Raw genomic sequence first — 26,510 nt, forward strand, 5'->3', positions numbered from 1 at the left:
GACAGCAGGTAGAACAACAGCTGCTGACCTGCTCTGATTGGTGGATAGAGGTTAGTCACATGACCCACGGCTGTGCTGATGCTGCGGTTGATCACATGAAACAACAGACTGCCTGATGAGACACTCCTGGCTTGCCGTAGTAAACCAGCAGAGGGCGCAGAGAGCCATCAGTTTCACACAAAGGGTGTGTGTACACTACAGTGTGTGTGTGTGTGTGTGTGTGTGTGTGTGTGTGACAGATGGAGGCATATTCCAGCTGGTTTAAAATATACCTGTTAGCAAGCTTCAGCTCTGTGAGTGTTTGGAATAGGAGTCATTTTTAAGTCCGGAAATAATCAATAAAAGGTTTTAGTGTTGACCTCTGACCCCTGACCTGTGTATCAGGGAGGAGCCATCGCAGACATGACATATCAAGATATGTATCATATATCAATGCCATGTTGCATCGGGGTTCTTTCCTCAAGGTCTCGCCCGCCCCCTGGAGGTCAATTCCTGGAACTGCTTTCTCTAAACCGGGGCGGTAAGAGCAGCACAGACGACGTCACTCTCACAGGGATTAATTGTTTTATTTTCACATCCAGTCAGTATCAACAAACCTAGCACAGTAGTTAGCATCCGGGTCTACAGCAGGGGGCGCTCGTTTTGCTGCACTCAGACACGCGAGTGCAGCCAATGTACGGGTTCAACACTTCCTGCGTTAACCCCGTCAGATTAGCGTGGATGAAGTGAGCGCTCCGTGCGCTTCTGACGCCAGCGAGCGGGAGAGACGGCGGCCATGTTGATCTGGAGGCTGCGGGAGCGGCGCCACCAGCTGGCAGAGCAGGGGGAGGGTTCACAGAAAGAAACTGGTCACAAAGGTACAGGGGTGGGTTACCTCACACTACCAAATGTTACGTTAGCTAGCATAATCAGGAAACTCTCTTAACAAACAGCCAATGACACGAGAGCACCAGACAGGAAGTAGCTGGTGATGCTACACCAACATCCTGTTTGCGAGATTTTTCTCCCCCCAGGAGGAAACAGGGAAAACCACGCCCCCCAAACTCATTTGATTGGTCCCTGCAATGTGTCTCAATTCTACCTCGAGTGCGCCACCTTTGGTGGCTGAAGGATAATTATACTGATTGCTTGAAACAACGTGCAGTGTGTGTGGAGAGCACGGAGCTCCAGAGCTGTTCTTCATGTCCACACTGTCTTCAGAGTGTTTCCTTCTGGTACTGAAGCTTTAAATGCTTTGACTTTTCATTTCTGCTTTGTTAATCATTTGTACTTTTCCCTGTCACACTGTGTAAAGCACTTTGAGCTGCATTTCATGGAATGCAAGGTGCTATAGTTGTATGATATATATGCCTAGATTCCTTAGGCTACACATGGGAGTCTTTTATATGTGTAGTCCAAACCTCTGGAGGTGGACTATCAAAGGCTGCGTCTCAGTCCAGGCTCTGCATCTTTCCAAGGCTGCGTTGGAAAGGAAGTTGCGTCCTAGCACTGCGTGAAGGCTCCTCCCACTTCCCAAAAGTCAGAAGGACGCTCCAAATGCGTCCTGGGAATGCGTCCTACTGTTAGCCCATTCCAAGGCTGCACCGCTACTATCCTTCACCTCCTTCTGTATCCCAGGATGCTTTGCCTGCTGCTGCAAAGCATCCTGGGAAGTTAGCTGAAATTAGCGCCATCTACTGGCAAAGACACCCCATATAAATTGAAGTATTGAAATTTCACATCAAATATTCAGTTTTTAACGCAGGGTTTTTACTGATTTGAACATCCAACGCCATCGTTAGCTGGTGAACCAATGGTTAGCTTGATGCTATGAAAACGTCACTTCCTGGGTTGGCCAGCAGGAGGGAACGGCGGTGACGCAACCAGGAAATACGCCCAAGGCTAGACCGTCCCGTGTGGTTACCGGGGAGGCGGGGTTTGGGTCGGTCCTTCTGGGCCGGGTCCTTGGAGGACGCTTCCTTCAGACAGAGGACGCTTCCTTCCAAGGATGCAGACCCTGGGTTGAGACACAGCCACTGTGTGTGTGCTTCCTTGCAGTGTTGACAACTCGCCACGATGACAAAGTTGCTTCATTGCTGAAGCCAGCGGGTGTTAATTGTCATTCTAAACGACCACTAGGGGATTTGTTTTCCCTCAGTGAGTAATGGTGGTGCATGTAGCGAGTCGATGGGGAATCAGCAAGATGAGCCAAAAGAAGAAGAGACATTGCAGGGACCAATCAAAAGAGTTGGGGGCGTGGTAATCCCAGAATTCTGGCGTCTTATTTGCTTGCCTTTCACTTCCAGCATCACGCGGCTGCCGTCGCGTCACCCTTGCCTGGTTGGAAACTGACGATGACGACGACGAGCTGCGACGCCTACTTCCTGCCGCAGCAGGAAATGAGGGGCGGTGCTTGGGAAACCCATGAAGAGAAGAAAGTGATGATGATGGTGTCAGGGGGAGGAGTTAAGAGGAGTTCCACTTCCTGTCAGTCAGTCAGCAGTTCGTATTTTTACACAAACATGCAATGAACTGGGGGGAGGGGCGGCACTTCCTGTGCTGACTAGTCCACTTCCTGTTGAGCCAGTGGGAGGGGCCACAGAGAGAGGAGGGCAGCGGATCTTATTTTGTTTTCTTGACAGCAAAGGAGACAAGGACATAGAGTGTGTGTGTGTGTGTGTGTGTGTGTGTGTGGTGTGTGTGTGTGTGTCTAAAACCAAAACAAAAAACAAACACAACTTCACCTGCAACAGACCAGGTGGTTGTTGCCTTGGACCTCAGAAATCACCAGAAGTCATCACTGGACAGGATGGACTAACATGACATCAGTGTGTGTGTGTGTGTGCGTGTGTGTGTGTGTGTGTGTGTGTGTGTGTGTATGTATGTGTGTGTGTGTGTGTGTGCGTGCGCTCTGAGTCTGTCACTCCGCCCTCAGTACTCGCTCAGGTTGTGCCACTTGGAGATCTGCCGACGGGGGTTTTCGCACACCTCCTTCCAGTGGGCGGAGCCAGAGGGGGCGGGGCTGTGCAGGCCCAGCAGCAGGCGGCCCAGAACCTCGTTCTTGGTGGTGCGGTCGAAGTCCACCACCAGGAACTCGACGGAGATCTCGGGCAGCAGCTCCGGCGGGATGTCGTAGATGAAGGACTCGTTGAAGACGGGGTTCAGCGTGCTCTTCTTCACGTGGGTCTTCTTCTTGGCGATGCGCTTCCGGCCATAGAACACGTTGACCTTCACGTACGGATCTAAAGGAGAGAAGGAGCAGCGACAGACCTGGCTAGACGATCAGTGATTCCCGAGGTGAGTAAACGATCAGTGATTCCAGACCTGGCTAGACGATCAGTGATTCCAGACCTGACTAAACGATCAGGGATTCCAGACCCGACTAAACGATCAGGGATTCCAGACCTGACTAAACGATCAGGGATTCCAGACCGAGTAAACGATCAGGGACTCCAGACCGGACTAGACAACCTGGAATCCCAGGCCGAACTAGACGATCTGGGATTACAGACCGGACTAGACGATCAGGGACTCCAGACCTGAGTAGACGATCTGGGATTCCAGACCGGACTAGACGATCTGGGATTACAGACCGGACTAGACGATCAGTGACTCCAGACCTGGCTAAACGACCAGGGACTCCAGACCTGAATAGACGATCTGGGATTCCAGACCGGACAAGATGATCAGGGATTCCAGACCTGACTAAACGATCTGGGATTCCAGACCTGAGTAAACGATCAGGGATTCCAGACCTGACTAAACGATCAGGGACTCCAGACCTGACTAAACGATCAGGGACTCCAGACCTGAGTAGACGATCAGGGACTCCAGACCGGACAAGACGATCAGGGATTCCAGACCTGACTAAACGATCTGGGATTCCAGACCTGACTAAACGATCAGGGATTCCAGACCGGACTAAACGATCAGGGACTCCAGACCTGAGTAGACGATCTGGGATTCCAGACCGGACCAGACGATCTGGGATTCTAGACCGGACTAGACGATCAGGGATTCTTGACCGAACTATTTGATTAGAGTTTCTTACTTGCTGACAGGCCGCTCATATCCATCTTGGGCAGGTGTCGGGCTTTGAGGACGACGACGCTGAGGCGGTGGGACACCGGCTGGTAGGACAGAGACGCCAGCAGCTCTCCACGACTGTCACACTGCAACACAAGCACAGCATATGATGCCTCACACACGCACACACTTACATATGCTCCCACGGAAAGTGCCTGCAGTGTGTAATGCGATTTCCGGGGGGGGGGCAGCGCAGCACCCACCTGCATGTTTCTCTTGGTGATCTCCTGGCTCAGGTGGACCCGCCCCGTGCTCGGGTCCACGCCCTTCAGCGGCACCACCGCCTCCCCGATGACGTCGTCGCGGGCGAAGCGGTCGAAGCTGAGGACCAGGAAGTGCAGCGTGAGCTCCGGCAGCGAGCTGTAGGCCACGCCGTAGAAGGTGAAGGTCTCGTCGAACAGCGGGTCCAGGGTCTTCCTCAGCACGCGGGTCTTGACGCGATGCTTCTTGTCCGGCAGGATGGTCATCTTGACATAGGGGTCGGAGCTGCCCGCCTGCTCGTCCATGGCGGGCAGGCCGCGGGCGCCCACGATGGTCACCACCAGCGCCTTCTTGGGGAAGTTGTAGTCGACCGTGAGGCTGACGGCGCCCAGGCTGGGCTCGGGCTCCGAGGAGGCGGGCGTGAAGGGTGAGGCCGTCTTGCTGCTGCCGGCCGAGCTGCTGTCCAGGCAGCAGTAGTCGGCCCGGACCGGCAGTGCGCGCTCCGCTCGGGCGGGGCCTTGGGCGGGGCCTGAGGCGGCGGCAGGCGGGACCAGATGGCTCATCTGAAGCTGCCCGGGGACGTCCAGGATGTTGTTCTCGGCGTCCACCAGCACCATGCCTCGCCCCGCCGGGCCGCCGCAGCCCCGGTCGGAGCGTTCGGAGCGACGCGCGCCACGCACGATCCGCTTGCTGCCGCTGAGGGATTCTGGGTAAATGCTGATGCCCTTCAGCATGTGGATGAACTTGTAGGGCGGGTCCTCGGCGTCGCAGTAGCGGTCGCCGTGCAGCTTGTAGCGGCCCGACAGCTGCAGGTAGCGGCGCTGGCAGAAGGACCAGAGCAGAACCAGCAGCACCACCACCAGGACCAGCACGGCGGCGCCCAGGAAGCCCGCCAGCACCGGGGACATGGCTGCCACACAGGAAGGGGGAGAGGTTAGCACCGGAAACAGCCAGCGCCGGGCTGAAGGCACCAGCCTGACGTCATGACCAGTCACGTGACGGCTCAGTGTTACGCAGCTGAAATAACTGACGGCTCAGTCCGCTGGTAACACACGGTGGCAGCGCCAGGCGTCGACGGTGACGTCATTTTGCCTTTTGTTTCCAAACAGCGGCGGGCGCAGACATGGCGTCATTGACACACACACACACACACACACACACACACACACACACACACACACACACACACACACACACACACACACACACACACACACGACAGGAGCGCGCACTGAGGCCTGCAGGCCGCTCCCGGACAAAGACGGGCACAAACACAAACCCCATGTGACGTCACGTCGCGGCCTGACCGAACCATCATCCTCGAACTATCCCCGAAGCAGCGGCCCGGCGGGCCGAACTCACCGTAGGCGGGGCCCAGTTCGACCATATCCGCCATTTTGTGGCCGTCGGGAGGATCCGGTCCGCACGGAGCGCGAAGAGGCTGAGGTGGCAGGTGGTGACAGAAGTGCGCGAGCACCGGCCGCCGTCACGGGACGTCCGCTGCTGTCCGGAGATGAGGCCGCTGTCCCGGCCGCCGAGTGTCGAGCGTCCGCCGCCGCCGCCGCTGCAGTGATGCTCGGCTGGATGCAGGGAGTCTGCGCGATGAGGCGAAGATCGAAGATCGTGTCCGGAAGGGATGAGTCACTTCCCAGGAAACATGGAGGACTACAGTTCCTCCGCCGGCCAGTGGGCGGCCAGAGCATCCACAAACACCTCCCACCACCTGCACCACACAGCCTGAGCAGCTCCTTCAGCTCCAGGCTGCTGCACCCTCAGTGCAGGAAGGAGCGCCGCCTGCAGGTCATTCCTTCAGGCTGTACAACTGCACTCAATACAATCATCCTCACCACTTTACATATTACAAAGGTGCAAAAAAAACCATTTTATTTATATGTCAGTATTATGTAGATAACTATAAATACTCCAGTTGTTCATAACTGTTTCTTATACTCTCTAAGTATTTTATTTATTTTTTTCATTTCTATTAATCACTACAATGTTCCTTCTTTTGCAGTACGTTTTGTTGCTGTAATTATGCAAATGACCCCAATGTGTGAATAATTAAGGCTTTCTATTTTATTCTATTCAAGTCTATTCTATTCTTTTCATGATAAAAAGTTTTTGTATTATATATTGTGAACCTAATAGTATTGCTACCAAGCCACTTACATGTGTGTGCTGCAGCCAGCCTGACAGCAGAGTGAGGCTTCACCTCATCAGCTTCCTCTGTGGCAGCAGCGGAGGCCACGCCCCCTGCACCATCACCACAGCCAGACAATAAACAGCAGCGAGGGTGTGTACGGTGGAAACGCCAGCACACCACCAGGAGGCGCCCAAGTCTTGCAAACTGCTGTGAAAGCATCATGTGACCCGAGAGCCAAAAACTGTCGCTCAGGAGTCACGTGACTGTCCCAGCTAGATAGACACACAAAGGGTGAAGGTGGAGGGCGACACGGTGGCGCAGTGGTTAGCGCTGCCGGCTCCCAGCAAGAAGGTTGTGGGTTCGATTCCGGGCCTGGGACCTTCCTGTGTGGAGGTGGAGGCATGATCTCCCCGTGTCTGCTGGGTTCTCTCTGGGTTCTCTCCAGGTTCTCCCAGTGTCTGCTGGGTTCTCTCCAGGTTCTCCCAGTGTCTGCTGGGTTCTCTTCAGGTTCTCCCCGTGTCTGCTGGGTTCTCTCCAGGTTCTCCCAGTGTCTGCTGGGTTCTCTCTGGGTTCTCTCCAGGTTCTCCAGCTTCCTCACACCCCAAAAACATGCACGCGTGCGTGTGTGTGTGTGTGTGCGGCGATGAAGTGGCCACTTGTCCAGGTTGTCACCCTGCCTTTGCCCTATGACAGCTGGGAGAGACTCCAGCTGACCCCCGTGACCCTGCGCTCAGGAAGGAGCAGGTATAGGGTGAATGGATGGATGGGTGAAGGTGGACTGACAATTTTATATTTGATCATTTATTCAAATAAACTAATTATAAATTATTAAACTATTCCAATATTATGGGGTTATAATGGGTCTAGTAGAATTACAGATAGATAGAATGTTAGATAACGACTTTATTCGCATCGCTGCCTATGTACGACAGCAGGTGGCGCTCTCAGCACCTCACCTCACTGTTACTGTTAACTTTCTGTCTTTCTGTACAAATAGACTGTCCCACTGATGTACAGCTCCCCCTGCTGGTCTCCGTGCTCACTGTGCTCCTGGTGGGCGTCCTCCATGTATCTGTGTGCTTGCTTGAGGGCCAGCAGACTCCAGAGCCCCGCCTCCTCCATCCGCTGGAACTCCGCCTCTAGATTCTTCTTGTAGCCGTCACTGGCTGGAACGCTGTGCTCACCTCGGCCGAGACACAACAAGCCTCCTGCACACACACACACACACACACACACACACACACACACACACACACACACACACACACACCTGATGTCAGCTGGGGACCCTGGTCTGGTTTCACCTTGTCAGCCAGTGGTTACCTGCTTTGGCGGCTCGGTGAAGCTCCTTGACCACACTGACGGGGATGAAGCCCTCATCCAGAGCGCCAGCGACAATCACCACGTCAAACACACCTAGAGGAAGACAGACAGCAGCTCCATATAACTCCAGTGGAGCAGTGCTGCCTGTTGCAGATTGGGGGCGCTGTCTGGTACCTGTGGCTGCAGGCAGTGTCTCTGGTCCCAGGATGGCCAGCTCCAGCTTCCTGTAGAGGCCTGTCTTCTCAGCCTCCAGCAGCATTCCTTCACTCCCGTCCACACCCACAAAGTCCCTGAAGCCCTGCTCAAACATCTGACACACACATTGACAGAGAAGCCATGTGAGTAGCACCCCCTAGTGGCCCGTACAGCTTCTCACGCCGTCTCTCACCAGTTTAGCCACCAGTCCTGACCCGCAGCCCACGTCCAGAACCTGGGCCTCGGCTCGGTCTCCGGTGAAGTGCTCATGCAGGAAGTCAGTGGTCAGATGTGGAGCTCTGTAGCAGAAGGCCTCCACATCCTTCAGCAGAAACACAGTCGGTTAGTTTCCAAACAAGGCACCAGCTTCTCACAATGCACCTGGTGGTCCATGGAGGAGGGACCAGGTCTTGTGCTGCACCTTTAAATGAAGAAATCCTCCGATTTGCATGACAACAAGAAGAACCAGATCTGAGGCAAACGGCCCCTGGCAGGTAGACATTAGAAACACCTGAACTCTGCCACTGCTCAGGTGTGCAGGTGTGTTTGCAGCAGCAGGCAAAGCATCCTGGGATACAGAAGGAGGTGAAGGATAGTAGCGGTGCAGCCTTGGAATGGGCTAACAGTAGGACGCATTCCCAGTATGCATTTGGAGCGTCCTTCTGACTTTTGGGAAGTGGGAGGAGCCTTCACGCAGTGCTATGACCCAACTTCCTGTCAAATGCAGCCTTGGAAGGATGCAGAGCCTGGACTGAGACACAGCCCAGGTGTGCGAGAGGGTGTGCGCCCCCTGTCCCGGTTGATGGTATTGCCCCGACTCCTCCTGATTTCAATGGCTTCTTTCATCCACCGTTCCAGTTTGTTGGTCTCGGTTGCGATGCCTTTCCCCTCGGTCCCGGTCCATAATGTGGTTGTGTCTCCTGCAGTGGTCCGTGATGGCTGAGCGTCTCCTGGTTTCTCGTGGTCTCCTTCTCGCACTCCTCGCCGTGTTCCCTCTTCCTGATGTTGATGACGTCGCATTTTTGGTCCGGTGCTATTTCATCCTTGGGCTGTACCAGCAGCTGGCCAAGTCTTGTGTGGACAGACCAGGAGGAGGCGCTCTTGCGCCATGCATGTGACGGATGTCAATTTTGTTGGCTGCACTTGACTCTTGTGGAGTATTGTTGTCGTCACTGTGGTGAGGCTGACGACAAGAACGCTTGTTTTTAGCCATATGCACCGAGACCACATGCTGCCACCATTACGTTCTCCTGATGGTGCAGTTTTAATGGTTGACCAACATCATCATCAATGCTAATGTTGCCGGCGCCAGACCGAGGGGGAACCTGGACCAGCCGCAAGGGTTACACAGGCCAGGAAGCACTGTGTGACCAGGTGTTCTGTTACCTGTGGATCGCAGTGACACACCACACATTAGCTGACGCTCACGCTCATTTTAATGTGTGTATGTACAAAAAACCAAAGCAAACCATTGCTTCACAGGAAATAAAAATAATAATAAATCACGTCATCAAAATGAATACAACTGCCGCTCAAAATATTCAAAATAAACATTTTACATGAAAACAAAATTGGTATAAATCAAAAGTGCAACGAATGAAAGCAAAAAAAAAATACATGTACAACTGCACTCACACCGACACTACAACGACATCATACAAACCTCTCTCGCACACACACACACACACACACACACACACACACACACACACAGGTTCCGGGCGGAAGTGATTGCAGATACGGCAACTCCATTGGGACAAACCTCTACGTCGCCTCTGTCCGGTGGGCGAATGCCAACGACGTCACATACGGCAAGTCTATTAGGACAATCTACATCGGTTGATACGAAAATCTCTGTGTACTCTGTCCTGTTTGATATGATGTGTATACTTGTGTTATCAATAAAGTTGTTCATTAAAAACAATGCATCGGTTGAATCTGTAGCCAAAATAGACAGGATCACGTCGCAAACGATCATTGGCTGAGTGGTATCATACATATATATATATATATATATATATATATATATATATATATATATATAAATATATATATATATATATATACAAATATATAACTGTAAATCAAAATACAGTAACAAATGTATGTATTCAACACACTAATAATCACATGCAAAATACTAACACGTCCGCCCGGAACGATTCCGCATCCATACATCACGTTGCACCGCGACGTAGAGGTTTGTCCCAATGGAGTTGCCGTATCTGCAATCACTTCCGCCCAGAACCATTCTGCACCCGAACTAATTCTGTACCTACAGTACGGTTTGGGCTCTTCAGACTGGCAAATAATAATCAGAATATAACTTTCATTATCAATTTGATCATCTTGATGGCAAAATTTCATATCCATAAATGTAAATTTAGTGGGGGAAAAAAAAGCCTCTTTCTCTGCTCTCAGTGGAGAGCTCGGCCGATACATGATCTCCAGCAGGGTTTCCACAAACAAAACAGCAATTAAGACCCTGAACATTTGTGACCATCCAAACTTTTTTTTTTTTTGTAAACTCTCATGATTATGTAAACATTGCACTTCTCTCCCTTTCTTTTTCGTTTTTCTTGTAAACTCTTTATGTACCCCCTGGCGTAATTCTCGTTGTACTACGATTTAAAGTTTTGAATAAAATTTCATGAAAAAAAAAAAAAATAATAATAAAATAAAAATTCTGTACCTACACCGGCCGACATCTTCTACATCCAACATACATCTCAGGGCCACTTTTGGTCAACTTTACTGTTTACAATATAAGGTACTTTAAGCACACAACTCAGCTCGCCGACACTTGCCGGGACATTAGTTAACAAAAACACACCAGTACTGCTTAATTAACGCCTCTACATTGCTGCTACACACTTTATAGAACATTTCAATCACTGTTATCAGCTCACAAAAAGAAAACAAAACAAAACATTATTTAACGATACCTGTGGATCGCGGTGACACGCCACACATTAGCTGACGTTCATGCTGCGCATGCGCCGTGCCAGCTACTTCTTCACTGGATCCCCTGCCTCTCTACAGCACCATCTAGTGGTCAAAGTAAATGTTAAAATAATTCAACTAATACAAGAACACTCATCCTTCTTGTAAAGTGTTGTAACTCTTATTTGGGCGCGTGCTCTCGCCTCATGACTCACACTGTGACTGTAACTGTATTGTATATTGTAACTTCAGTCACATTTGGTGTCTCTGACTGGAGCTGCTGTGGTGAGGAGTTGAGACTGACTTGACTGCTGCTGCTCCCTGGGTCACTGCCAGGGGGGAGGAGCCTGGTGGTGAGGTTAGTGAGAAGCAACTGGAACCAATCAGAGCTCAGCCTGAGTGAAACCAGCGTGAAGCCTGCCTACCTGTCTGTCTGTCCCTCCGTCCTGCTATTGTCTGTCTGTCTGTCTGTCTGTCTGTCCATCAGCTCCAGGCCCAGGAGCTCCAGCTGGCCCCGCCCTCAGGTCAGGGGTCGTACCGCAGCGGTCTCTGATCTTCTCTGCTCAGCTGATTCTTGTGTGCAAGCATGTTGGGACTTGAAGGCTGACTTTGATGTGGCGTCCAGGGCCTTGCACCAAAGTCCCTCTTATCTCCTCTTCTTTCATCTGCGACTATTTCTGCAGGCCGTGGAGGAAGGGAAGGCTCAGTATCCCCCAGGGTATTTAGGAAATCTGGAAAAAGGAGAAATTGGACTCTTGGAACTGCCGCCAAAGAAAAAGAAGAGAGGCAAAAGGAAAAAGGCAGCGCTCGCTCAGTCAGGATGATGATGAAGACTCTTGTGCTCTTCCTCCTGGTGGCTGCCGGTAAGAAAAACCTGTTGAGATGTTTGAGAAGGCGCAGAAGCTGCAGGTTGACTCGAGTCTTTCTGCTTCCAACAGTCGTTCACGACGTCACCAGGGTAGCTGCCAACAGCACCAACGTCACCGTGGCACCTGTCAGCGGCAGCCCAGCCAACAGCGGCAGCCCCTCCCCCGTCCTCCTGGCTGTGGCTGCTGCTGCCACCGTTCTGCTGGCAAACCTGCTCAAATGATTTCGGTGATGCAGGATGATTGTGAAATGATGACTGATGATTGACTTTGAATGCTGGTCGGAGGAGGAGCTCACTGTTGCTTGGTAACCGTTTGTGTGTGTGTGTGTGTGTGTGTGTGTGTGTGTGTGTGTGTGTGTGTGTGTGGCAGGTCCCCACACAGCTGATCCCCTGGACTGGTCGGTGACTTGAGTGACGCAGCAGCAGCAGCAGCAGCAGCAGCAGCAGCCCCGCCTCTTAAAACATTAAAGTCACTTAAATGTCTTCAATAAAGATTCTTTCCATGCAGGTGTGTGTCATGGTTTGTGTGTCAACAAGCAAAGTGGCTAGCGGCTAACAAGCTAATCAGCCGCTATCACCTAGCAAGCTAGCAGTCTTCAAAGACAAAATGCAGAGAAAAGACAGAATAGAAGGCGTCAATAGAGATGAGGGAGAATAGAAATAAAAATATGATAAAATAAAAGCACTCAATGTTAAGCGTGAGAGAAAAGAGTCTCAACCTGGATTGAAACCCGTTCACACTGACTTCACTTGTGTTGGCAGCTGCTTCCATCAGTGAGCAGCATCACAGCTCAATGAACTCTGGGCTCCACTATCGGACCTGAGTCTACACACCTGAGTCCTACTGGGCTTATAATTCATGAGCATTTCATTGATGTATTCTGGACCTGCACCGTTCAGTGGCTTCTAGACCAGTAGCAGAACCTTCTAGTCGATGCTATTGCTGACTGGGAGCCAGTGGGAAGTCTTCACAACTGGATGTGCATGTGCTCTGATCTCTCAGTTCTGGTAAGAACCCGAGCTGCAGCGACAAAGATTCATACAATTTTTATTGACAATTTATTTCTTCTTATTTGTTTTTTAATTTGAAATTGTATTTTGCATGTTGGCGCTGCGATGAACCGGCGACTTGTCCAGGGTGTCACCCTGCCTTCGCCCTAGGACAGCTGGGAGGGGCTCCAGCAGACCCCCAGTACCCCAAATAGGAACAAGCGGGTATAGAAGATGGATGGATGAATGGATGAATGGATGGATGAATGGATGGATGGATGAATGGATGAATTTTGCGTGTTTAAAAATGAGGTTATTGATTGTATTCAGCTTTGGTTTGATCCATATTCAGGTTGTTTGGCTCCACAGAACACTAAGACGACTGCAGCCAATCAGTACAAAGGAGGACATTTTATTGAAAGTATAAACAGAATTTTGTGTAAAAATGAGATTAATCTGGGTTAATATCAGATTAATCTGCAGCATCATCATGGTCATCGCTGATCTCCAAGTCCTCCCACTTTCTGCCGGCTGCTGACCCTGGACCGCGACCAGCCAGAGGTCCAGGTGGGAACAGGTGGAGGGCTCGGCCGTCGTCTGATTGGTCAGCCTGCCATCTCGGGTGGCGCCGGGGTCAACGGGTCAACGGGTCAACGGGTCGTGGTGAACGAAGGCCTCCCGGCTGCCGAACAGGCTGGAGGTGCTGGCGGGCAGGTAGGAATGGTGGAGGATGGGCAGCTGCACCGACAGACGGCGCCACACACTGGCAGAGGAAGACAACGCCGTGAGCTCGCGTCATGCAGAGGGAACGCACGGACGCACGGACGGACAGACGGACGGTGAGAGACTCACCGCTCAGGAGAGTTGACGGCGTCTGGACTCAGCAGCGCCCCCTCCAGGTTCCCATTCTCTGAGCAGACCTGCGCTGTGTGAGTCACATGACCTGCTGGGAGCGTGGAAGGAGGCCGGTTAGTGATGTTGCGCAAGATCAACGCGGGTATTGGCCTGTTCACACAAGCTAAGCCTGTGGCTTGGTCACTTCATATTGATTTGATTTGAACTACATACAACATATATATATATATGTATACATATGATATATTAGGGATGCGACTGTACAGTTTATCACGGTTCGGTATGCATGTGCGTGTATATGAGTAGCATTGAAAGCACAGATGTATTTTCTCAAACCACAAACTTAAAATGACTTTTACTGTACTGTGTTTACACATACATTCATTTATTTCTTCATGTATTTATGGGTCATTTACACTACACACACACACACATACAGTATACAGCTTCCTGCCTGTCATCCCACTGAAAGTGTTCACATTGAACCTTTCGGGTTAGCCTGCTAGGCTAGCGTCCACTCTGGCGAGGCTCATTCGGGTTGTGATGCTAACAGCCGGCTGCTAAAGCTAGCGGCGGCCGTCTTTTTAACTGGACAGTGGAAACACACACTCACTGTGGCAGCTGGTCAGCTGGCACTGAAGATCCTGGTGCACAGCGCCACCTAGCTGCCAGATCACACCTTCCATCTCTGCCTCCAGCTGCACAGAAACACTGGCTTGAACACACACACACAAGCACACAAACACATACACACACACACACACACACACACACACAAGCACACAAACACACACACACACTGTGACACACACGTCACCTGTGCCACTCGGCTCTTCAGCCGCTGGTTCCACCTGCTCAGAGGCTCCGCCCCCTGCTCCTCCTGCTCCTCCTCCTCTTCGATGACGTCACTCTGATGCTGCCACGGGAAAAACGACGATTGAAAGCAGCGCAAACTATTCCCACCTTTGCGCGACTTCCTGCCTGATGGACTGACTGACCTTTGACCCTGGCAGCAGGAGGCCCAGCGTGAGCAGGTCGGCGGCCAGGACGAGGGCTGCGGTCAGCAGGGCGTGGAGCGGAGGATTGTGGGACGCCAGCAGTGAGGCGCCGGCGCCCGACACGCTGAGCGCCGTTACGGCGAGCAGAGCGAACGTCAGTCGCTTCCTGCATGACCTCCTGACCCCCCAGGACAGGAAGCAGCCCAGAGCCTGAGAGACACACAAGCCCCGCCCACCACCAGCACCGTCCAATCAGAGCATCACACACACACACTCACTCACACAGTCTGCGCACCGCTGTTGATACGGTGACTACATCCTTGCCACTCGCCACACTGACCAGCAGGGGGCCTTTGTAACCGCAGACGGCCGCGAGCCACGCCTCCACGTTGGTGCTGCTGCAGCGCTCCGAGCGCCAATGCACCGTCACGTCCTGGTTGGCGCCGTCGCCCTGAAACCAAGGCCACGTCACATGACACATCGAAGCCACCGCCGCCACCACCACGGGAGTGCTGCCCCCTGCTGGAGGTCAGAGGTCGACAGAGAGACAGAGCGACCCGGGCCTGCTGCTGGTTGATCTCTGTGAGACCTTCTGAAGGCTGCTGAAGCTCCGCCTCCTCACAGCAGCAGGCAGTGTCGATGCGGCCGCTGCGGCTAACTGGCGCCCCCTGTGGCTGCCGAGGTGCAATCTCAGTGCAAAAGGTTTGTTGTGCAGACGATCGGGTGTCTACCTGGGAGTCCCGCTGTAGCTCCGCCCACCTGAGGGGGTCCAGGACCTGCCAGCAGGTCAACACCACGCCGTCCAGCAGCAGCAGCACCCTGGGCAGCACGCCACCTGCTGGCCAGCGAGGCTGCACACACAGTGGTCGCAGCTCAGACTGACGGTCACATGGGATTGAGGGTGGTGTGGTGGTGGGCGTGGCTCACCGCCAGGGGGCTGCAGCGGCGGTAGACGGTCCACACCCTGGAGAAGAGCGAGGAGAAGAGCAGCGAGTGTCCCACTGCCAGCATCCACAGCCGCACCTGCAGGAGGCACACGCTAAGCTGTTAGCCACATGCTAAGCTGTTAGCCACACCCACAGGTGACACTTGCTGACCTGTTAGCCATAGGTTAGCAGGGACATGCTAACTTGTTAGCCATAGGTTAGCAGGGACATGCGAACCTGTTAGCCATAGGTTAGCAGGGACATGCTAACTTGTTAGCCATAGGTTAGCAGGGACATGCTAACTTGTTAGCCACATACTAGCAGGAACACACTCAAAGCTATTGTTGCTGAGTTGCTGGAGGGTTGGGGGTGAAGGAAGGGGTGTGAGTTGGAGGGGGTGGAGCCCAGCAGGTCAGCTGACTGAACTCACTGAGCAGAGGATCCCCAGTGTGGTGGAGGACAGCGGCGCCCCCTCCAGGCCAGACAGCAGGACAGAGGAGGAGGACAGCAGGGCGCCCAGCAGCAGGAGCAGCAGCTGCTCCTCCTGCTGAACACACCTGAGGGGACACAACCAGCGCATCACACCGGCCGCTACGCCACCACCCACCAGCAGGGGGCCTACCTGTGTTTCCTGCGGATGGCGGCGAGGACGAGGAGGCTCAGCGAGGCCGTCGCCGTCGCCGCCGCCGCCGAGGACACGACGGAGGACAGCAGGAGGCCGAGGCGCCGCCGCCGCACCAGCACCGGCCTCCGGTCGGCTGGGGGTCCTGGACCTGTGGGGGGACCAGAACCAGGAGGTCATCCACCACTGGACCCCGCCCACTGGCTTCCCCTGCTGGACCCACCCACTGGCCCTGCCCATTTACCCCGCCCACTGACCCAGACCCCACCCCACCCACTAGTACTGGCCCCAGCCGCCGACTCCGCCTACTGGCTCCACCTGCTGCCCCGATCCACTGGCCCCGCCCACTGCGTGGTGCCTCACCTGGGAAGCGGAGCAGCGGCGTCCTGAGGCTGAGCTGCTGGTCGGACGTCCAGAACTCCCCCACCAGGAGCTCACTGCTGCCTGGACACACACACACACACACACACACACACACACAGTGAAAACAGCTGCATAAGCACGCAGGTGCACACACGCAGGTGCACACACACACGCAGGTGCACACACACACCTTGATGCTGGAGGAGCTCGATGCTCGTCCTTCTCTCTCCACCTCCAAAGGAAACGTCTCCCTGTCAGAAAGGACAATTGGAATGTGTGTGTGTGTGGGTGTGTGTGTGTGTGTGTGTGTGTGTGTGTGTGTGTCCTCACAGTGACGCCCCTGAAGTGCGCCCCCCTCAGGCCGTCCAGCAGCAGCTGGTGAAGCTGCTCATCGCTGACGCTGCCGTTGCGGCTCCGCCTCTCCTGGAGCTTCGCCGCCTCCATCACGTGACTGATGGCGGTGGCGGCCAACCACACGGCATCGTAGGCGAAGCCGTGCACGCGGTCGACCTCTGACCCCTGCTGGGTCAGCTCGGCCAGGTAGGCGTCCTTGTATTGCGCCGGAGTCTGCAGGGAGGGAGGAAGACACACTGAGGCTTCCAGACATGATGGTGTGTGTGTGTGTGTGTGTGTGTGTGTGTGTGTGTGTGTGTTCACACCCGTCCAGACGCTCCGGCCGTGTTGGACCGTCCCAGCTCTCGGCTCTGGAGCCTGATGGAGCCGTCAGCTGCCGCCAGCAGGGCGGCGCCAGAGCAGGCAGAGGAGGGGAGGGGCTGCAGGCCCTGCTCCCGTCCAACCAGCAGCCACTGGTACCGAGGCCCAAACAGCTCCAGCCTGTGGGCCTGGAGGAGGAGAAAAAACGTCTCAGCTTTTGTGCTTCCGACCACCAGGGGGCCTCGTGGTGTTTTTCAACTCAGCGACCAGCTCAAAGTGTGTGTGGCCCAACAGTGGTGCAGTGGTCGGCGCTGCCGCCTCACAGCAAGAAGGTCGCGGGTTCGATTCCCAGCCTGGTACCTTTCTGTGTGGAGTTTGGTCCCTCCAGCTTCCTCCCACAGCCCAGAAACACCCGAGCAAAGTACGGCCCGCGGGCCACATCCGTGTGTGTGTGTGTGTGTGTGTGTGTGTGTGTGTGTGTGTGTGTGTGTGTGTGTGTGTGTGAGTGTGAATGGTTGTGTGTCTCTATGGCTGTGTCTCAGTCCAGGCTCTGCATCCTTCCAAGGCTGCATTTGACAGGAAGTTGCGTCATAGCACTGCGTGAAGGCTCCTCCCACTTCCCAAAAGTCAGACTGTGTGGTCACCGGGGAGGCGGGTTTGGGTCGGTCCTTCTGGGCCGGGTCCTTGGGAGGACGCTTCCTTCAGACAGGACGCTTCCTTCCAAGGATGCAGACCCTGGATTGAGACGCAGCCTATCTTGTCCCTAATAAAGTGGCCACTGGTCCAGGGTGTCCCCCTGCCTTCACCCAGTGACACCATGTGGGAGTGGCTTCAGCAGACCCTCCACACCCTGAGAGCTGAAAATGGATGGGTGGTTGGGTGGATGTGTGGCCCACTCACGCAGCAGAAGACCTCGGGGGTGGAGCTTCCCTCAGACAGCACCAGGATGATCCGAGCGTCGCTCTCCTGCAGGTAACGAGCAAAACAAAGCGACGAGTGTCGCTGCCGGGATTCTTCACTCGTCAAGGCAGCCTTGCAGTACCCACCTTCAGCCTGCGCAAGGCGCCGCAGTCCTGGGAGACACTGTCTGTGTAGACCACCTGGACCCGGGCCCTCTGCAGCTGCCTCATCAGGTCCTCCTTCATCTGCTGGAACATGAGCGTGGAGAGGTGGAACGCAGCCAGCTCACTTTTCTCCACTTTCACGGCAACAAAGTAGCAAAAGTGAAACAACAAAAGACCTCCAGTGCTGAAACTGCACCGCCACAGCCACAGGCGAGGGGGCGCCACTGAGCTACACCAGCCACATGCACACACATCACGCCTGCTGCTGTGTTAGGGAGGTCGCAGCTTCAGCGGTCTGCAGCCCAGTTAGCCACCTAGCCGGCTAGTTATCAAGAGCTCGGACAGGCAGCCAATCAGTGAGCGGCTTAAGGCTTCACCACGGATGGATTGGAACAGACACGTCCAAGTCCGGCCCGCGGGCCAAATGCGGCCCGCCAACTGATTTTAAGTGGCCCGCGGCGGCTTCACCTGCGACAGTCTGGCTCCGCCCCCGGCCGCCACCACCGCCACTCTCTGCCAGCCAAAGTGCTGCAGCAGCGTCAGTGCCGCCCGGTTCAGCGCCCGGTCCGGCGGCGCCGTGCTGAACAGGTTCCCGGACCACTGCCTGTGAGACGGGCCGAGGGGCGGAGCCACGAACGACACCTGGAGAGAGAGAGAGAGAGGGAGAAAGAAGTGGGCTGGGCCGACAGTCACCTATATATCAATATATATGTATGTCTGTATATTGTCAAGCAGGGTTCCTCATGTGTCTGTTGTGAGATCACCCTGCCTGCTTGCAGAGTATTCCATCGTTTCAATCTCGACAGGGATTTCAGGCGGCGCTCACCTGCACCAGACGCAGCGCCGGGAGCGATCGGCCAATCAGCGCCGTCACTGAAGGACACACCCCCCCCAGCAGCAGCAGGAACCTCGGCCCCGCCCACACGGCGTCGAACAGGGCCTTGAGTGAAGCGGCGGCGTCGCACTGAAACAGAAGCAGCATGAGATCAGGAATCACACTCAGTTGAATTGAATTGAATTGAATTGAATTGAATTGAATTGAATTGAATTGAATTGAATCGAATTGAATCGAATCCCTGTATTGCCATCATACAATTAAGTACAATGAAATCTAAGCAGCAGAACTGATGCGAGACCCGCTCTCCTGGTTCTAGGTTCTGGGCCGGACCTGAGAGTCCAGGAGATGCAGCTGCAGCTCGTAGTTCCCCAGAGGAGGCGGCGCCCCCTGCAGGTCCCGCAGGGCAAGCTGGACGGCTGGCGCCACCGCCGCCGTCACGTTCTCCCCGGGTGGTCCTGAGCTGAGAGGCATCATCCACAGGACCGGGACCGGGTCGCGGACCGGGACCTGGGTGAGCACCGGGACCTGGGTCATCACCGGGACCTGGGTCAGAACCGAGACGGGGCCCAGGAGCAGCAGCAGCAGCATCCTGCACCTCCTGCACCTCCTGCACCTTCTGCAGGAGCCTGTAATCCTGCAGCTCAGAGCCTCTGAGGAGATCAAGGGATCAGCAGCAGGAGAGAGAGTCGGCCACCACCTGCTCCACCACCCGGCAGCCAATCACAGCCAATCAGGGCCAGCGCCGACCCAGTGGCACCGTGACACTGAAGACTGTCCGTGTTTAAGTTCTGCCTGAGAGAGAGAAAGAAGTGAGCAGAACGAAACACCTTGGCTCATCCCACAGTGGGGACATCTGCAAAATGACAGCAGCGATATATAATCCAAGAAGAAGGAAAATGATACCACTGAAGAAGAAATGAAACTAAAAATCAAACATTCATAGAGTGGGGAGAGGAAAAAGATCTACACTGTGTTACTTTCAACCACCGTGCTGCAGCACACTCGTGTCCTGTGAGGTGATGTCAGGTGTGCCGTGGAAAATGATCCAATTTCACTGAACTGATTGAAAACATTCCATTGTGCAGTGGCTGGGCTCTAACAGGAGTGCCAGTTTATTTTCCTCCCAGGACCTCGGCTGTGTGTGTATGTCAACAGTCGTCAGTGTCAACAACCAGTCGCCAAATAAGACACGTACTTCTGTGTCAATGTGTAGAGAATAATCCAACTGGCCATATGATGGAATTATCTTCTTTTCCTCTTATTCTGTGAATATTTCTATTTCATTTTTGGTCTTTTTTTTTATTAATAATAATAATAATAATAATAATAAAGCCCAAACAGGAAGTAGGGAATTTTCTTTTGAAAAAACAGTCAGAGTCATTGATGAAGTGGGACACGCTGGTTTCACGTTTTATTGACCGTTCACAAAAAAAAACAGAATCGACCAGAACCAACCGACCCAGCAAAAGTCCAAAAACAAGTTGTGTGTTTCTTTTTTCCAACACAAGTGTCGACTCTGCAGTGAGGTCAAAGGTCACGATGTCTCTTCAGGCTGACTGTCCCAGCAAATGTTGATTTTAAAAAAACAAAAAAAACAGAAGATAAAGCAGTGAGACATCCGGTCCAGAACCAGAACCAGAACCAGCTGGAGTGGGCCGACGTCAATGACGTCATCATCGATGATGATGTCACTTCCCTCCAACAAAACGTCCCATCAGCCAATCAACCATCAGCTCTGACCTTTGGGTCCCGCCTCCCTTGACCGCCCAGTTGGACGTCCAGAGCCCCTCCCCCTGGCCCCGCCCCCTCTCTTCCTCTTGTGTGCTGCTCTGTGCTCGACCCCCGCCCCTCCCACTCTCCCTCCCCCGTCCCCGCCCTCCTGGGCCCACAGGGCGTCGTATCGCCCCGGTGCCTGGTAGCCCGGCTGGTTGGCGCCCTCTGGTGGCGGCGCCCTGGACAGCAGGATCCAGATGGCGGGCAGCTTCCTGCTGACGTGCAGGCAGTCGAGGCCGGCGGCGGGCTCCAGCGGCTCCCACACCTCCAGCACGGCGGCGTGCTGCAGCCGGGTCAGCTGGTGGAGGCCCCTCACCCGCCGCTTCACCAGCTCCGCACAGGTGATGGCTTTGGCCACGCCCTTCCCCGTGGCCGTGAAGACGATGGCGCTGCCGCCGCCCCTCGCTCCCTGCTGCCCACCCTCCCCCACCCCCTCCCCCCCCCCCTCCTCCATCGCCTCCCCTCCCGGCCCCGCCCCCTGGCCCTCAGGCTCCATGCGGCCGAGGGCGAAGCGCAGCAGGTTGCGGATCTTGCTGCCGTCTTTGACTCGGACCTGCGGCGTGTCGGCGGGGAGGCTGGCAAACGGACAGACGCACGGCTCCTCCTCCACACGGCACTTCCTGTAGTTCTCCATCTGCACACAGGAAGTCAGGAAGACCAGACAGACTTTAGCACCCAACTATAAGAACGGGTGAACTGATATAATAACAGTGGCCACTCGAGGTACTGCAGCCAACAAAAAAAATCCCTTTGGGCCCAAAAAGCAATTTCCCCCATAGACTGCAATCCAAAAACAAGGGCCTTTAAAACGGCTGACAGGACGACCTTTGACCTGAAATGCGGTTCATAATTTCAGAATTAATCTTTCTATTGCTGATTTTTCAGTCATGGTCTTTGAGTCTTTCAAAAGAATTTATAAGGGCCAGGAAATCACCAGAAAAGAGTTTTATCTTCCCAGTGTGACATCACGGCTCGTTCTGATTGGCTGGATCCTAATGCATCATGGGAGCTCCAGAGGCATGGTGTAAAGTGCAGCATGCTCTAAGTGCTGCGCCCTCGAGACTGAGCAGGAGTCTGGGGGTCCTGGCGAAAACGCGACTCTGGAAAGTCATCGTCTGTCTGCCCAGCAGGGGGCGCCACCACGCCGCACATCATCACATGACATCATCTATCTATCTATATGTATGTATGTATGTATGAATGAGTGGTCACATATATATGACCACCTGCCGACGTGACGTTATTACGATGACTTTTTGTTTTGTTTTGTTTTGTTTAAATGTGGCTTATGCGTGCACCATATAGTGAACTACACTGAACCTATATCATAGGGAGTAGGGAACTGGTGGGTGATTTTGGACGTAGCCCAAGTCTGCAGGAAGGAACATCTCACTGGACAGAAACACGGCGTGACGTCAGACTGACACGCCTGCGTTAATCAAGGCAGCTCCAGGTGCGCTTGTTTTCAAAGGCTGTGAGCCGCCGAAAGTGACGCGCTGATTCGGTCGGTTTGAGTCTACGGCTCGTTGTTGTGCTGCATGTTAAAAAATAAATAAATAAATAAGTAAACCCAGAAAACGGCGAAGTTTTAAAGGGAGTTCGGAGCAGCAGCAGCAGCGTCTGTTGAAAACACACTTCCTCAACAGCCTCTTCATTTAAACACAACTACGTGCTGAGCTGTCGGGAGTTTGAGCCGACAGCTAACACACTAAAGGTCCAAGGACTACAAAAGCTGCGCTAGTGACCATGCTAACCGTCAGAGGGCTACAGAAGCTGCGCCAGCTAGCGGCTAGGCGGCTAACCTCCTCGGGTTCCGGTCTTTGGCCGTCAGGACCCATCAGTACCGGCTCAGGTCAGTGTGTAAACTGTGCAGTCTCACCACACACTCACAGCTGTTTGCTTATCTTCTACCGACTTCTCCTCATGTTGGCTTCCGTGCTGCCGCAAACCGTTCCGTCATGTAGCAAAAGCCTGCCGAGTTCTTCTTCTTTAGCTTGGCTTTTTTTGTGTGTGTGCGTGTTAGCGGAGCACAGTCGAATTCCGCCCACCTGTGGTCGGCATCGGTACTCTGTGACACCCTGAGTAAGAGCCGTGGGTTGCGTCAGTGTCCCTTCTAACAGGAAAGAAAAAAAAAAAAAGGAAGTGGAGGAGCATGGGTGCATGACGGGACTGGACCTCAACCAAAAATAATCATATTCTTGTTCCCCCCCCCTCACATTTGTCTTTGTTTGTTTGTCAGCTCAAAGTGAAGAGTTGTGTGTCCATCTCATGAATTGTTGTTGTCTGTGGGGCTGTTGCTTCATGGGTAATGTCTTGTGTGTTGTGTATTCAAGTATTTTTATTGAATTTTTAATGGCGTAGGTTATGAATTAAAAAAAAAAAAAAAAAAAAAAAAGAGACATCTGAATTACAATTATTACATACATATTCTACCACACCTCAACTAAACAATAAAACCAGACGAAACGGAACAGAAAAGCACATTACTACAGCATAGACCAGGGTGGGGTTGGGGTGGAGGTAGATTGACTGAAATTAGCGCCATCTACTGGCAAAGACACCACGTATAAATTGAAGTATTAAATTTCACATAAAATATTCAGCTTTAACATCGGGTTTTTATTTATTTGAACATCCAACACCATTGTTAGCTGGTGAACCAATGGTTAGCTTGATGCTATGAAAACGTCACTTCCTGGGTTGGCCAGCAGGAGGGAACGGCGGTGACGCAACCAGGAGATATGGCCAAGGCTAGACCGTCCCGTGTGGTTACCGGGGAGGCGGGGTTTGGGTCGGTCCTTCTGGGCCGGGTCCTTGGGAGGACGCTTCCTTCAGACGGAGGACGCTTCCTTCCAAGGATGCAGACCCTGGATTGAGACACAGCCGCGGTCTGAAGACACAGTGAGTGTGCTGGATGACTTCACCTCTAACCCTATCATCACATGTTGGCAGTGGGGAGATGTGAATCCTCACACTGCAGCCGCACAGCAGAGAAGAACAGAAAGTCAAGGCGTTGCAAAGCTGAGAATACTTCCAGAGGAATCTCCCCTGTGTGTGTGTGTGTGTGTGTGTGTGTGTGTGTGTGTACAAAACCACAGAGATAAACGTCTTCCGTGTTCTGTAAACTGCCTTTATTTTGTTTCTTTTCTATTTGGATGAGCTCAGTGTGGAAGCCTGGACATGTCAGCCCCCCCCCCCCCTCCCCTCCTGACAAAGAACACAACAAACAAACAAAGTGACTGGTCCCTCTCCCTGCGCTCTGAGCTCCTGCACGCCGTCACTCGCGCTGGTCGTGAGGTGGCGTCTGCTGCAGCTGCAGCGACCTCCACTGGCCACTAGAGTTCAGATATACAGTATAATAATATAAATCTATACACTGTATATATTTATTATTATAGAACTGAAAGCCTCATGAAGCGGCTGGTCCTGCTCTGACTCTCAGCCGCAGCGATGGGAGATACTTCAAGAAAAAAAACCAAAACAAGAGAAGCGGAGAAGAAACGGCTGCTGCTGCTGCTGCTGCTGCTGCTGCTGCTGCTGCTGAGGAGATATGATGGTGAAATACTGCAGAGTGAGATATGAAAGACGAGATAAGAAGAGACGCTCTGATTGAGACTCTGGACTCGACTAGCGGAGCCTCACTGACCCCCCCGCCCCCCGACCCCGACCCCCTGGAACTGTTCATAGAAAAAGGAGGAGGAGGAAGCAGCGTCTTGCTCTTTTTTTTTACAGCAGCGACCTGTCGTCACTCTAATCTAGGGGCTGCGGGTGGTCTCACTCACACACGCACACACGTATACACACACACACACACACAGTTCAACACTGGCTGAGGGAGGGGAGGCCAGTCCTGTGTGTGTGTTTTAGCTCCAAGTTAAACGGCTTTGACGACAGACAGACAGACAGAAGGACAGAGAGGGACAGACAGAGGGACAGACAGACAGGCCCGGGTTGTTGCTCTGCGGCCACTAACATACACGGCAAAGAAAATCAACACAAATAACACAAAAAAAGGTGTAAAAACTGGACATAAAAATTGTAAAATCTCACAAACATTTGTCACTACCCCCCCGACCATCCCCACCCCCTCCCCCCACGTCCCCCCCCCTTCGTGCAGTTCACTTGGAAACTGGAGAAGCGGAAATCAAACAGCAGAGGAAGACAAACACCCACGCAGGATGACAGGGAGGGGGCGCACACACACACGCGCGCACGCACACACACACACACACACACACACACACACACACACACACACACACACACACACACACACACACACACCTTCATCTGCCTTCATGAGTCCATTGTTCTTTACAAAATTAAATTAAAAAAATGAATTTAGTCTCCAACATACAGATCAGGAACCAATCAGCTCTTCTCAAGTCTCTCTCACACACACACACACACACACACACACACACACACACACACACACACACACACACACACACACACACACACACACACACACACCTCATGAGAAGTCCGTTAGTCAGTGAACGTTCCTTGATGAGTTCAAGTGGTGGTGGACCGCAGCCTCGGCCAGGGTTGCCAGGGTTGCCAGGGTTGCCAGGCGCTGCGATTTCTCCACCATCGCGCGTTGCCTCCGGGCGCCGCCCAATCCCAGAGCGTCATTCAAAAAACATCCAACCAGAGGCAGCGGCTCCACTCCAGCCTCTCAACAAACCAGCAGAGAGAGTTTGTACCATCCACTGTCCTGCTGCTGGGAATCCTGCTGCTGGGAATCCTGCTGCTCTTCCTCACTCAACTCAATGGAAAAAAATGAAAAACCAAAAAAAAAACCAGGAGAAAAAAAAAAAAAAAAAAAAAAAAATCCAGAAACGGCGCCACCAGATTCTCTGAATGAGTTTATTCCGGGTCACTGCATGCGTGTGCGTGCGCGCGTGTGTGTGTGTGTGTGAGTGTGTGTGTGTGTGTGTGTGCGTGGCGGTCAGAAGACCTCCGGTAGTGTGACGTTGCGCAGCAGCCACTGCTGGGAGCGAGAGTGCGAGCAGTCTCTGACGCTGGGCACCTGGCTGTCCTCCTCGCTGGCCTTGTCCAGGCACTGGTTACTGTTGACGTGGACCAGCGTCAGCTTCTGCACACACACACACACACACACACACACACACACAGGGCAGGTGTAACAGACAGTCTCACTAGCTGTGCTCCAGCAGCTCCGCTCTGTCCAGTGTGGCTCAGAGCTTCTGAAGTTGTCAGGTGCTTTTCCACCAGTAGGCGTGAGCGATGACGACGAAAACGTTTTAGCACCATAGTTTCGGGCATTTATCGCGACAACGATAAAAGTGACGATAAAAAATATAAAACAGTTCAACTCCGTGTTTTGGGATTTTTTTTGAAACCGCACTCGGAAAAATAAATCAATCAGTCCCGTTTACACGGATACGCTGGAAACGACTGGAAACGATGTAGTACCTATGCCCGGCCTGCTGTGGCGCCGCAAGTTTACTCCCTGAAGGCGGAAGAAGATCGCTATCGAGCGCGGTGGCTACGCTATCGGCCCCGTGCTTGTAGCCGTGCGACACACGAGCTGCCGGCTAGCAGCGGCGAGTGCGTTGCGCACGTAACTACGTCGTCAACGACAGTTTATCGTTATTACCGCGACGTGACATAGTCTTCCCACGGGTCCCATGTTTTGGACGATGTATCGCTAGTATGCCTATAG

General features: G+C 53.3%; 5 protein-coding genes and 1 long non-coding RNA gene across 7 annotated transcripts in view; all 6 read right to left on the reverse strand.

Moving 5' to 3' along the window:
• Positions 1-547: 547 nt before the first annotated feature.
• On the reverse strand, positions 548-5,892 carry syt11b (synaptotagmin XIb). The gene is made up of 4 exons (XM_076017036.1): positions 5,629-5,892; positions 4,269-5,176; positions 4,031-4,151; positions 548-3,221 (listed from the first exon to the last, which is right to left on the reverse strand). Exons 1-4 carry the CDS (start codon positions 5,660-5,662, stop codon positions 2,911-2,913), a joined length of 1,374 nt encoding a protein of 457 aa, XP_075873151.1. The 5' UTR covers positions 5,663-5,892; the 3' UTR covers positions 548-2,910.
• Positions 5,893-7,339: 1,447 nt separating this feature from the next.
• LOC142882370 (methyltransferase-like protein 27) lies at positions 7,340-9,157 on the reverse strand. The gene is made up of 7 exons (XM_076017087.1): positions 9,147-9,157; positions 8,809-8,998; positions 8,439-8,495; positions 8,121-8,249; positions 7,907-8,042; positions 7,733-7,825; positions 7,340-7,617 (listed from the first exon to the last, which is right to left on the reverse strand). The coding sequence occupies exons 1-7, from the start codon at positions 9,155-9,157 to the stop codon at positions 7,379-7,381; spliced, it is 855 nt and encodes a 284-aa protein (XP_075873202.1). The 3' UTR covers positions 7,340-7,378.
• A 21-nt stretch (positions 9,158-9,178) lies between these two features.
• On the reverse strand, positions 9,179-11,198 carry LOC142882346 (uncharacterized). Its single transcript, XR_012925769.1, has 2 exons — positions 11,086-11,198; positions 9,179-9,344 (listed from the first exon to the last, which is right to left on the reverse strand). It is a non-coding gene; the product is annotated as an uncharacterized LOC142882346 (long non-coding RNA).
• Positions 11,199-13,170: 1,972 nt separating this feature from the next.
• Positions 13,171-19,636, reverse strand: LOC142882371 (gamma-aminobutyric acid type B receptor subunit 2-like). Its single transcript, XM_076017088.1, has 20 exons — positions 19,379-19,636; positions 19,037-19,174; positions 18,679-18,852; positions 18,193-18,291; positions 18,047-18,112; positions 17,170-17,334; positions 16,823-17,059; positions 16,683-16,743; positions 16,493-16,573; positions 16,130-16,280; positions 15,938-16,064; positions 15,509-15,604; positions 15,313-15,432; positions 15,139-15,255; positions 14,922-15,032; positions 14,582-14,791; positions 14,401-14,499; positions 14,197-14,281; positions 13,581-13,674; positions 13,171-13,491 (listed from the first exon to the last, which is right to left on the reverse strand). The coding sequence occupies exons 1-20, from the start codon at positions 19,634-19,636 to the stop codon at positions 13,371-13,373; spliced, it is 2,610 nt and encodes an 869-aa protein (XP_075873203.1). The 3' UTR covers positions 13,171-13,370.
• A 796-nt stretch (positions 19,637-20,432) lies between these two features.
• On the reverse strand, positions 20,433-22,835 carry LOC142882369 (ribonuclease P protein subunit p25-like protein). 2 transcript variants are annotated; one of them, XM_076017086.1, is made up of 2 exons: positions 22,712-22,835; positions 20,433-21,455 (listed from the first exon to the last, which is right to left on the reverse strand). In XM_076017086.1, the coding sequence occupies exon 2, from the start codon at positions 21,453-21,455 to the stop codon at positions 20,778-20,780; it is 678 nt and encodes a 225-aa protein (XP_075873201.1). In that variant the 5' UTR covers positions 22,712-22,835; the 3' UTR covers positions 20,433-20,777. The 2 variants fall into 2 exon arrangements, with proteins under 2 accessions (XP_075873201.1, XP_075873200.1); XM_076017085.1 differs by having other exon boundaries at positions 22,576-22,835.
• A 2,839-nt stretch (positions 22,836-25,674) lies between these two features.
• galnt1 (UDP-N-acetyl-alpha-D-galactosamine:polypeptide N-acetylgalactosaminyltransferase 1) overlaps positions 25,675-26,510 on the reverse strand; it is a 34,252-nt gene continuing 33,416 nt past the window's right edge. Inside the window, exon 14 of the mRNA XM_076017035.1 lies at positions 25,675-25,922. Coding sequence (XP_075873150.1) covers positions 25,776-25,922 — 147 coding nt within the window. The 3' untranslated portion in view covers positions 25,675-25,775. The remainder of the gene's footprint in view (positions 25,923-26,510) is intronic.

This window comes from Nelusetta ayraudi, unplaced genomic scaffold (assembly GCF_046127955.1).
Source record: "Nelusetta ayraudi isolate G7.1 ecotype Tasmania unplaced genomic scaffold, CSIRO-AGI_Nayr_v1 ptg000257l, whole genome shotgun sequence".
Taxonomy (NCBI): Eukaryota; Metazoa; Chordata; class Actinopteri; order Tetraodontiformes; family Monacanthidae; genus Nelusetta; species Nelusetta ayraudi.

Excerpts from the sequence above, each read along its gene's own strand:
- LOC142882371 (XM_076017088.1), bottom strand. The coding sequence starts at position 19,636 with ATGCTGCTGCTGCTGCTCCTGGGCCCCGTCTCGGTTCTGACCCAGGTC. Across the intron at positions 15,033-15,138 it reads TCAACCAGCAGCAGGCCCGG|GGCGACGGCGCCAACCAGGA; the intron begins GTCGCTCTGTCT and ends CCTTGGTTTCAG. Across the intron at positions 14,792-14,921 it reads GTTACAAAGGCCCCCTGCTG|GCTCTGGGCTGCTTCCTGTC; the intron begins GTCAGTGTGGCG and ends TGTGTCTCTCAG.
- syt11b (XM_076017036.1), bottom strand. The coding sequence starts at position 5,662 with ATGGCGGATATGGTCGAACTGGGCCCCGCCTACG. Across the intron at positions 5,177-5,628 it reads CGAACTGGGCCCCGCCTACG|CCATGTCCCCGGTGCTGGCG; the intron begins GTGAGTTCGGCC and ends CCTGTGTGGCAG. Across the intron at positions 4,152-4,268 it reads TCACCAAGAGAAACATGCAG|TGTGACAGTCGTGGAGAGCT; the intron begins GTGGGTGCTGCG and ends CTTGTGTTGCAG.
- LOC142882370 (XM_076017087.1), bottom strand. Across the intron at positions 8,043-8,120 it reads CAGGACTGGTGGCTAAACTG|ATGTTTGAGCAGGGCTTCAG; the intron begins GTGAGAGACGGC and ends TGTGTGTGTCAG. Across the intron at positions 7,618-7,732 it reads TCACCGAGCCGCCAAAGCAG|GAGGCTTGTTGTGTCTCGGC; the intron begins GTAACCACTGGC and ends GTGTGTGTGCAG.
- LOC142882369 (XM_076017085.1), bottom strand. The coding sequence starts at position 22,659 with ATGGGTCCTGACGGCCAAAGACCGGAACCCGAGGAGGTTAGCCGCCTA. Across the intron at positions 21,456-22,575 it reads GCTTCTGTAGCCCTCTGACG|ATGGAGAACTACAGGAAGTG; the intron begins GTTAGCATGGTC and ends TCCTGTGTGCAG.